General features: G+C 37.4%; 1 protein-coding gene across 1 annotated transcript; it reads right to left on the reverse strand.

The window, feature by feature from the left end:
• Positions 1-5834: 5834 nt before the first annotated feature.
• Positions 5835-10349, reverse strand: LOC121319087 (carbohydrate sulfotransferase 1-like). The gene is made up of 2 exons (XM_041256284.1): positions 10189-10349; positions 5835-6970 (listed from the first exon to the last, which is right to left on the reverse strand). Exons 1-2 carry the CDS (start codon positions 10325-10327, stop codon positions 5847-5849), a joined length of 1263 nt encoding a protein of 420 aa, XP_041112218.1. The 5' UTR covers positions 10328-10349; the 3' UTR covers positions 5835-5846.
• Positions 10350-12182: the final 1833 nt, after the last annotated feature.

A 12182-nucleotide genomic window follows, 5' to 3' on the forward strand; every position in this document is an offset into this window, starting at 1 on the left:
AGTATATTTCCAGAGTCAGACTGACTCAATGGGCCAATAATGTCCATAGTAATGCGTTCAAAGGGGATATGTGAGCAATCGGTTGTCATTAACCTTCTTCACCTAGATAGATCCAACCTGCCCCCAGATGTTAGTCAGCGTAGGGTCATTTTGTTCACACGCTAAGTCAACATCTCAGTCCCAGACATTTGGGATATCAAGAGGGCCTAGCATAGCTTCAGCAGTATGGGGCTCAGTAACCTGCCTCTGCAGGTCACACTGGATCCTAATCCCCTTTCCCTGGTGTTTATTAGACATGGAGGAGTCTCCCACCAAACCCCAGCCTTGTCTCATTGATACTCCCTCCTATTTTTCCACCCCCCGCTCTTGTTTAATAAATCAGTGTGTAGCGGGAAAACTTTGCCAATAGCTTCTCCGGCTGCTCCCATGGTCTTGCCCTGCTCTGCCCCAGCTGGGGGTCGACCTCAGCCTTCATTATTGTGGAATGAGGCCATCCATTGGGTGACAAAAAGGTCCAGAAGTGAAGGGTGCCCTGGCCTTGGGCTTGCCATCCTAGGTCTGATGGAGGGAGGTGCCAGTGTTGTGGTTATTGGGGTGGGCACCAGTGTGGACATGGTGTCCTCATATCCTTCGGCCAACCTGACTGCAGCATCCAGCATGGTGGGGTGGTGTCGGCTTACCCAGCTGTGTACTTCTGGCCATAGAACCTGCATGAACTTCTCATTGGTGACCAGCTTGGTCAGCTCTTCAGCCATATGGGTGCCAGGACAGAGTCACCAGGTCACCTGGTCCACCAACTGCTGGGCCATTACTTGGGATCTGACTCCTGTGGGGCGTTGGTATTCCCAGAACTGCTGGTGGAGTGTCTCCTCTGTGAAATACAACCGCTGGAGTATGTCCTTCTTCAGCAGATCGGTGTCTTCATGGTTTAAACCATGGTAGGCTGCCTGTGTGTCCCTGATCCTATTGGGCCCCAACTGAGTAGCCCACCTCTCCCATAGCCATTGGGCTACTGTAACTTGCTTCTCAAACAACGTTAAATAGGCCTCTTCACCACTTTGGGCTTCAGTAGTGGTACTGCTGGTTGGGCCGCTGCTTCTCTTCTCTGGTTGACCACCAGGAACATGTTGTTCATCCTTTCCATCACCGCTGCCAAGGTCTCCTCATGCCTCCGCGCCTTAGCCTCCATCATCACCGTCAATATTGCTGCGTCCATCCTAAAGTCCTGTGTTCTGACACCAAGTGTGAACAGGATGTGAGTTGTGCCATGCACAAAGTGATGGTCCAAACTATGTTTCTCTCAGAATGTCTGTGTTTATTGCACAAATACAATAAATGGGGAGAATCGTTGAGCGTGTTGGTGTTGTGCAGTGATGGTGATGATCAGAGGTGTGTGCTGGCTCCATGGCTGCAGCACCCTTTCTCCTCAACAAAACAAGCACCGGCTGCAAATTTACGTTTCAGCATAAGGCCCGGCACTGATGTAGCTACTTCCCCTTTGTATCACAAAACTCCTCCCAGCAAACAACCTGTCGCCATGGTTTCTCCAATCTTTGTCTGCCCTGTGGCTGTTTGCAAGTGAGTCCTTTTGTGTACGTGCTCCCCTTAATATGGTCACCTTCCGGTTTCTGCCTACCATCAAGGCTGCCCATCTAGGAGGAATCATACAACCAACCTTACACAGCGCCCTTTGGTCGGGAGGGAGATTTACAGTTTGAATTCCTTCGTTTTCTGTCACAGTCACACTTCAATTTTCACAAATCTGCTCCAGACTATTTTTCACAGTCTCTTATAGACCTGCATGATCGCCTTTGGGTATAGATAAACTGCTGATTTTGGAAAACTGTATCAACTTGTCCTTCTATTTAGCATCTGATCAAATCTGCTTCACCTGCTGGGGTGAACCTAACATTAATCTGGTCTGAGATTGTGAGTGTAATACAATGAATCAATAAACAATTGTAATCCACTGCAATGCCAGCTTTTTTATGCTGTAGTAAAGCTGTGGTCAGCTAATGATTCTGCTAGGGTTTCAGGGTAGTACACATTTATCTCAGCAAGGGATGATCTTGTCAGGTAAAATACAGACTGTCAAATTTTGAAGCAGTAGCAGAAAGAAGCCTGTAATTCTTGTTGTATAAGCAGTTTAGTTGGTAGCCAATGTATTTCTACCCCCCCATTTTGGTACTGGAAAATAAATTATTATAATTATTTGAACATTAAAATATATATTTAACTTCTAACTATAAACTGAGTTTTACTTATTTAACCAGAAGAAGGATTGCTAAAAAGAAATTCTGATTTCAAATGTTCAGTTTGTTTCAGAAAGCTGAACTGTTGTTATCAGAAAACTAATATTCTTAGGGATGGACATTTGAAATAGTTTTAGCCACTAATTGTGATATAAGGCATCTCCAAGAAAATTATATTAATCATAAATATAAAACAGCCTTTTCTATATCATCTAACATATTCCCTCCTGTGTTAGCAGTGAAATATAGGCAATTCACTCCTGCAGAGGATAATAAACTATAAATAGTTACTTCCTGTATAAAATATGGCCAATGTTCAAATGTTAATGTTATGGTACCTATTACTTTAAATTGTAACATGTTTAATTACCTCTTGCAATTTAGCAATCACCATATGCCCCATTGCAGTCAGATTTATGCTAAATGAGCCATTCTGTGTGGGATCAATTAAGCATTTAATTACTCTAATAATGTTAATTTATGCTTTTTTGCATTGCTACGGACTACAGAGGAGAGGAATATTTAATCCATTGAACCTGTGTGTGCACAGATTTAATATTGCTGGAGGCCATTATGAATGTGAACACAAAGTAATTAGAGCAATCAAAGGTGTGGTGATGCCAAGGGTGTGTAAAAAGAGGGAATGTTACGTCTGTTTCAAATTGCAGAGGTCATCATCTATTTCGACAAGCTGCAGTACTCAATTTGAAACTAAGCCTAAAAATCCTAATAAACCATAAGCCACGAGATTGTGTCCTAGTTTTCTGAAGTTTTGAAAGCATACAGTATACCCCTGTAGAAAGTCATGTCTGTGATTTTATAATAGTTCTAGGTCTGTTTATAATACAGGAGCAGCTGGACACTGGAGGAGGGCCGGGAATTATTTCCATTTTATTATGCTCGTCCTTCAGTTTTAGAAATAGGTGTATGACCCTATTGTACTGTATATTAAAGGGCACAAATTATACTGCAATTACATGTGAGGTTAAGCAGTTGACATGCATGTGAAATCCAGAGCAACCAAAAGTATGTTTGTTTTATATGAAGGGAAACGCAATAATACGTAGCAGAACAAAGATATACAGCACTACTATATCATTTTAGCTGGTAAAAAAAAGTCAAATAGGATTGTCTTTACTGACAAGTAGGTGACAACAGATGGCAAGTGTGCGTGGTGGAGATTGAAACACACTATGACTACTTAATAAACTAGTGTTAACAGCAGAAACAAATAAGGAAGAAAAGGAAAGAACAAGCTGTGAACATACATTCATTATTACAGAAATATACAGATTTTTACTGTCATGCAGCTGTCTTATTACACACAGCATTCTTTACTTTTTTTTTATTAAAGCTGGATGTGGTTCTTTGCAGCTCAAAGACAAGCCACAGATTCAATGAACTCCAATTCCACATATATGTGACTAATTCTCTTCCTTGGGGTGGATGCTGGAACCTTTCCACTAAACCCTCCTGCACCAGTCAAGTTGTACCTCAGCTGGCATGTCAGCAATAAAGAAAGATAAACCAGGCTAAGAAGAGGGCATTTCCCTCTATACTGTGAAACATTTGGCCCAAGGTCCTGTCCCGCAGAGCACGTGGTTTCACCCAAAACCTTCACCCTCGACTTAATAAATTATTCAAATTGAATGAAAAAGGAAATAAATTAATCTAGCAGTCAGTACAGACCATCGGCAACCCAGATGAGAAGAGCTTCAAGGGAGAGAGAGAGCAAGTGATGGGTCAGTCAATGAGAAAGTGAGAGCAATAAGAATTTTCTGCTTTAATTGTTGTGCCCACAAGACACATGGCATTATCAACCTCCTGAGCCACGACATTTTTTTTTTTTAAATGCCTATTACACCTTGTTCTCCTGTGAATTTAAATTAGAAGAAGGCAGAGGTGAAATCCAGTTCCGACTTTCTTTTCTACATTTTTTTCTCATTTGCTGTATGTGCTGGTTCCCAGTAGACAAATTAGCCATTTTACTGGATATTCTGAGTTCAGTTCTCACCAGGTGTTCTTGATACTCACCAAAAATTATAGCCAATATAGATCCAGAATGTGCCTCTCCAATGGTAAAAAAAAAAAAAAAAAAAAAAAAAAAAAATCTTTTAAAATTGTATAGTAAATAAAAGTATATTTAAATGTAAAGTTTCAGATATTTTATTTGTTAAGATTTTTTTTAAAGCCTCTAGAAACCATGTGAGATAGTGGCTGAGTAAGGAGTAAGGTACTTCACGTAGAAGATTAAAAAAAAATAATAACTTCAAGGTTACCCTGAAACTTTCCATTAATATATGTTGCCAAGCTTCCAGTATCCACCATTAAGCTAAATCTGCAGATTATTTAAGATGTGGTTGCTGGTGTTTGTACATAAATCATCCAAATAGCATACATTTTACTGTATTTTACCAGGCTTTATATCTAATGACCAGTGCCTCATGAGGTTTTGTTGTTGTTGTAGTTTTTATTAATCTAATTTACCATCTTTTGTCAAACCATCTCTGAAAGCGGTCATGAGTTGGAAATTCTAGAATACACAGAAAGGGAAGAAATTAAACGCCAGACATAAATCTACTCCAAAAAGATTTTATTTGAATAGCAAAATATATACAAATATTTTAGTAGATCAGTTTTACCAAGATACAGTCAGCCACATATAGTATAAAACCATAACAAAACAAACAGTTACCTGAACATAAATATAGTACATTAGCTTTATTCAGTCCCTCAGCATTGTACAGTGTAAATTAAATTTAGTACTCTTTTTTTTTAATTATTTTTGGCACAGGAACATTACAGTTGGGTGGTGAATTTGATATGATGACACTGCTGTTAACAGACTATTACAGTACAGTAACTGCGAGCTGGCCATGCTAAAAATTCAAACTTCCTAATGCATATTCACTAACTTATAAACTTTAGTTGGCACGATACATGACATTAATTGACACAACCTGACCAAAATAAACAAACTCATTATAAGTAAATTTTGTTCAACTTACCTTTTGTTTTCTTCAATAGTTACATATCTGTCAAAAAATGCAGCAGTAACATAAAATAGCATTCCTCCTTGTTAAAACTTATGAATGTAACTTATAGAAACTAACCATGGACTTTTGTATTTTACAACCAATTTTTTTTCGACTGCAAGTAAGGTATGCAACCTGCCTTATTCCTTAGATAGATACATAGATGGATGAATGTATCTGATTATGTACATCCCCTCCAGTTTGGAACCAATAAAGTAGATTAATAAGCACTAAGAGTATAAAGGTTACACCTCCAAGATTTTCAGTTACAGTGGTTGGATTTTATATGCACAACAAATCAAACTACAGAAGCAATGGGGTGTTCTAATAAATATGCACACTACTATATATATATATATATATATATATATATATATATATATATATATATATATATATATATATATATATATATACACACACACACACACACACCCCTATGTATTTCATCCAGATCCCCCAAAGGAAAGATAATTTACAAAATAATAATAAATAAAATGTCTTGTATGATGCCTTTAAGCACAATCATGTATACTATAGATTTTTTTAAATTTAAATTCTATAAAAATGGCAAGAAGGTTCTTGGTTCAACTACACTGTTTGACAAGTTCCTCAGGTCAGCCACTGAGTTTACATTTCTGTACCCTAGCTGAGATAAGGTAGTATTGCAGAGATTCTGGACTGTCTGAACAATATCAAAAGACAAGTTTAATCTCCATCCTTCAGCAGTTGCTTTAGAGTTTCTGGTGGTTGTAAATTTGTAATTTCCTTCTGGAGCATTGCTTCCATTGGTGTTGTGCAGTATCCACGTGTGGATCTTATCATCCATGTCCAAGCCTATGAACTTGTAAATCTCTTTGGCTTTCTCCACAGGCTCTTTGGCCAAGTCCTCATAACGAACCAGCATGTACCTTCCTTTCAACCAGGTAGGCTTTCTAAACCCAGTCTCGGCTGAATCTGACAGATCTTTGCAGGTCCTGGTGATTTGGGCGAGATCCACGTAATGGGGTTTCCTGCCAGTGGCGTTCCAGATTTTCCAGGCCCGGAACTGGTCCATGAAGGCGGTCATTCTTGAAGCTAGGATCCCTCGAGGATCACGGACCAAGTGCACAATTTTCAGGTTAAGCCTGGGGTCTTCTGAGAGGATCTTCAGGTCCTTTATTTCAGGGATCCTGACTGTCTTGATAGCCATGTGGCCTCGGTCCTGACATGCCCTGCCTGCCAACGTAAGATTGAGCGACCGGCACTTTTTAGAGCACCAGATCTCATCTGGCTCATGTGTGTCAGGACTGTCCTCACAGACCGGAGGAGAACATAAGGCACTGCTGGATCCCCTCCTGAAAAATGAACCTGTAGCATGGTCCCTTGGCTCTGGCTTGATGTAGTTCTCCAGGAAGTGAAAGTCACAATTGTACAGGTTGTGGAGCAGGTCCCTGCTGGCTCCCAGTAGGGCACGGCGGTCAAGGATTTTACGGAGCCTGGCACTTGAATTAGTGAATGCCTGCTGGACATGGTAGAGGGGCTCAAACAAATAAAATATATCTGGGTGTTGGTTAAAGAGCTGACCCGTGAAAGAGGAACCACTCCTGGTGGTAGCAAAAAGGATGATGTGCTTCTTGGCGTGATAGTGAAATGGCCCATGCGATTGATGTCCTTCATAACAAGGGGACCTCCATCGGTACTCTGTAGGAATGAGGGGGGGAGAGACATTAATATAATTAGAGACTGACTGACTGAAAGATTTCTTCAATTATCCAAAAAATAAACTATAATCACAGCCATGTCTAAAAAATGTAGAATAAGTATCAGTTGTAACCAGTAAGGGAGTCTCCCATAGATTGTGTTGGATAGCTGATCAACCAGAGGGAGTGGGGTGTTGTTGTTTCAACTTTCTTTTCTGTACAGTTTAGTTTGGTTAATTCTTCCTTTCTGTATTTTTTTTGGTTTAGTTGTTGCACCTTTAATTTTTCCTTTTTTTAGCTTTATTTCAATAAAACTGTTCCTTTGTATGCACTAGAAATGTTATTTAGTCTGATTATTCTGATAGAGGTTGGGTTCTACATGACTTGAATTCGAACAAGGTATTTTACTATTACAATTTAAACTAGTTCAAATACAAATATACTTTGCACACTACATACATGTTTTTGATATTGGCAACCTGATATTTCCAAACACAATTTTATTTATGCAAACATGATTTTGCATAAATAAATGTTATTATCTAACATGTTTAGATTAAGCTTGCCTTACCTTATGAGTCCTGATCATCCTAAAACCAGACTTTTAACATCCAGCATTTCAGGACACAAATCTTTATAAATACAATAGACCAATATCCTCTCTAGTTCACTTTCCATTAACTTTACAGTACAGATCTATCCCCAGGGTCACCAAACCACTTACCTTTATGGGCCTTACAATGTTATGTTTTCTGCTGCATTTTCTGTATATTGTGCAGCATTTTGGTTAATATATCAGAATTTGCTATTAAGGTAACATTATATTGATCCCCTGGTTTGTTAATTTATCATTCCTCTTATCATCAAAGAGATGATGCCATTGAATGGACTATCTAGTGGGTTTGATTTGTCATTTAATAAAATTCAGTAGGTTTACTAAATCAAGCCTGGCTTCTGAGATAACAAGAGTTATTGAACTGCAAGGTCGGATTTAAAAGCTGTCTGTGGTGCTATTAAGTTGCATTAGAGAAACAGTTATGGAATTTCAAGGAACGACAGATAAAAATGTAGCTGTCTTTTCAAACCCACTGTGTGCCAAGGCTAGTGCAGTCAGCACTTTGCTTATCCTGCTGATAAAGGCTAATGCTGTCAAATGTTTCTTTCCAACATACATACATTTCTCTCATTCAGCGTGAGATCTTTTTGGTTGTATAAACACACATAGAATACAAACTGGATGTTTCAACTGAATCTAAAGTTGTTCCTCTCTCCGTGTTTTACAAAGCAGCAACCCAGGAAGACTTCAGTTTCACAGATAAAATACAATATTGCTTTTGAATAACCATTGCAGTGCACCACTGTAAAACTGTAAGGAACAGTTGAAGGAACTATAATAATTTTACTATTTACCTTGGTTAAGCCATGTTATTAAAGACACTTGACAACAGTGAGTACATTCAATCAAACTACTTTTCTAGGTTTACATTATTCAAAGATTAGCATTCAAAGATTGTTAGTAAGTAATACAGAAATACACAGTTATTGCAATTACACCTCTAGGCGTGGTATAATGGACAGCTAGCTTACAGTTACAGTGTAGGTGTGAGATATCTACCTGAACAAGAAGCCATTCTTTCAGGTACAGGAATGAAGGATGTCATTGTCTCCTGAATAGCCTGACCAATGTCTACTTCTGAGTTTTTAAATTCTACAGCTAACAGATATTATGCTAAGTCAACCATGTACTTCAGCCTTTGTTCTGTTCATTCTGTCACATACACAAACTTTGTTCTTTTTACCCTGCCACATATACAGTCTTGATAAGACCAGTTTTAGTCAGACCTGCATTGACTTGTAATTGAAAACCTTCATAACCCTTATTTTAAACCCTTCAAAACCACAGGAAAGTGTAGTAATTGAGTGTGGGGTAAAACAACATTTCAGTTCCTTAGTAGGATTCACATGAACAGATTCATTATAGCTGCCACTATAACATGACCGCAGGATTCTTTTTAAACCTTGAAATATTACTTCTCTAATACCAAACCCATACAAGTTTGCAATTTGCTTTCAGAATGTTAATTCTTACTATTCTTTTTGCAAATTGGTATGGAAAAATTAACCTTATGTTTTTAATGTGGTATGTACCCTCTCTTACATGTTTCCAATTAGGGACAGTGTTATGCATCCTCCTCCCATTTCATTAGTATTTCCCAGTATTTAACTCTTTATAGACTTTATTTGAGTCAGTGAAATAAAGAATTACAAAACCGAATCACTCTTACCATACATTTTTGGACAGAAGGTTGTCTTTTAATGTGTGAAGTTCGAAATTGGTAAAACTGAAACATCACTTGACTGGTAAATAGTGGGACAGCATTATTGTGATTACCTTTACTACACTTCATAACAAAGCATGATATTTAAATTGACTGCTATGCACTTCTTTGACTGAAGCTGCTAAAAATGCAGCTCAGTGTTTACTGTTGCTGTTCATAGAGGAGAAGGTTTGCATCATGCTCATCTGTTTCCTAGCCTAGCAGATACAGGCCCTTAAATTCCAGTTTGCAGAGAAGCCTGGAATTTGTTTTCACAGGGAATTGACAAATTTTCTACACAGGATAAAACAATACATATAAATAAAATAATCATGGCATGGCTTAAAGTTTTTTCATGATAGATGGCCACAGAGAAGATTCAATTTCTTTTAGTTGAAATTGAGTTTTTATTGGCTAAGAACACTTAATCAATGTATGTATTGACTGCTAATAACTCTGATAAGATGGAATACTCAAACTTACGTTTGCATATAAAACTACATCTTCCAATTGCTAGTCAGATATCAGATCTGACCTACTTTAATAGCTGGCCTTTAGTAGACACTCAGAGGGAAGGTGCTTACATTTCCTGCCAAAATTAATTACAGACTTTTCTGCAGATTTCAAACCCGATTTCTGTGAAGGAGTTAGTGGCAATGAGATGCTCACGTGTCCCACCACAACCATTTAAAAACGCTAAGTCAGTGCCCATAGTGGTCATGTGTAATGGCAGGTGTTTCCATCTTATTGTGTTGCCCAAACTCTGTATGTCTGATTGGGTTAAAAAGCTATACTTGTGTTAGCTAACCTCTTGTAACACAGTGTAAATGAAAATACATTAAAAAAAAACAGCTGAAATCCATCAGAAAATATCTACTGTTACTTTACACATCACCCTTACCTTTGGGCTCCCTATGCTGGCAGTGATCGCCACCTTGACATGGAGAGCTAAAAGTATCTCTAAAGGACCGGATTGCAGTATATTGGATCCCAAGGGATGCACACACTAAGAGCACAACTGTTTTCCAAGAGCACTCCATCCTGTAAGCCTCATGGAACTGCCAGAGTATCTACATTCTTCACTCTGTTTGAAAACAAAAATAAAAGAGAGCTGTGAAGCATGCCTTATGTATGCATTGCACATGATAGAACTGGATGCCTGGCAGTGCTGGCGAGAAGTTATAAAATCAGGTAGGGCATTGCTGTAAAGCTCTTGTGGGCAGTTAAATAAATTATAATCATTCTTTAATCTTCACCTTCTATACACTGCTACTCGTTTTCATTGTTGTAGATATAAACATACTGAAAACAGCCAGGAAAAATTCCAGATTGCATACTATAATATTAGACTACAATATGTACTGGGGTTGTGGATTCAATGAGAAACTTGCAAAATATTAAATGTTACATGATATTTATATCAAGGGTACCATTTTTTTTTATTTAATACATATTTTTGCAAAAAAAAAACAAAAAAAAAAAACTATACAAATCTCAAATCTGCATCTGTATAGTATAACCCAATGCATCTTTTTAGAATAGAAGGTGCTGGGATTAACTGGAAAGCAGCATCACAATCATATTCAGGTTTTAATAAACAACCATTATTTTTTTAATTACAGCAGTAGGCTACAGTATGTAATGCCACACATGTGGGCAACTTCTCTATTGTCTCTTATTGATTTTATGTTATCATATATTTTTTTTTAATTACAGTACTTAAACATGGTATATCTAGGCCAACATATTATTAAAAATACTGCAGCAATGGAACCTGTGTTCTCGTTCTCTTTCTTTTAAAGATTGACATTTGGTAATAGGATATTCAATGCCATTGCATCAAATGCAGCACTGTGAAGTTGCTTTCACTAAAATACCAATTTTGAAGCATTTACTTTGCAAGCGTTTCATATATTTGACACACACTTAATGGTCCACTGAAGTATGACAATTTGTCAGCTAAATTGATATATTAACTGTTAGTCTATTTATGTTTCTATAAAATATACTATAAATATAAAATACACGATATAGTGTACACTAAATTTGATTTTATTCCCTTTTAGTCTAGGTGGTTTGTCTTGTTTTCCTTTTTTCATGTTCGAATAAATCAGTTTATTAAAACACTCCAAGTGCAAGTGATGACATAATGACATAATAACTGTATTCTATAATAAATATAAAGTGTTTAAAACGTGTGATACTGCTGCTGGACGGTTATGTTTGAGCTTTTCATAATGTACACACGCGCAATTGCAAACATTTTTCAATTCATAAATGTTCATAAATACTTGTTATTTGCAAGCTACAAATTTAAAAAAAAGAAAAGAAAAGAAAAACACACACACACACACAGCAACGTTTTTGCTTCCATGGACATAACTTCAACAGGACAACCTTAAAATCTCTAACTATCCAATCCTGTGGGAATAGAATAAGCTACACTATTAGGAAAAAAACCTTCGCCTAATGTATTGTAATATATTAATAGGGGCAGAATGCTAGAAGTCAGTGGGTCTAGAAATGAAAAATCTCAAGCATGTTTTATTTATTTATTTATATGCAACAAACATTTAGCTTTTTGTGGTTCAAATGCAAAAACTATGCACAATAAAACATTAACCTTACTTGTACCTAAAATACAGTGGTATACGTTAGTATGCTAGGACTTCTCATAATTGTCTTGTGTGGTTTTACTGTATATCCATTAAGATAAGACCCAAAGCCATGCATTTAAACGCACATCTTTCTAATAAAAGAAATGGTAGCCTATGAATAATGCTGCAGAACATACATAAATTAAGGAAAAAAAAAAAGAAATCACATGAAAAAAAGTTTTAAGGATATGTTTCTTCATGGAACGATCTTTTTGCCAGTATGTACAGTAGATTGCTG

Source organism: Polyodon spathula, chromosome 8, assembly GCF_017654505.1.
Source record: "Polyodon spathula isolate WHYD16114869_AA chromosome 8, ASM1765450v1, whole genome shotgun sequence".
Lineage (NCBI taxonomy): Eukaryota > Metazoa > Chordata > Actinopteri > Acipenseriformes > Polyodontidae > Polyodon > Polyodon spathula.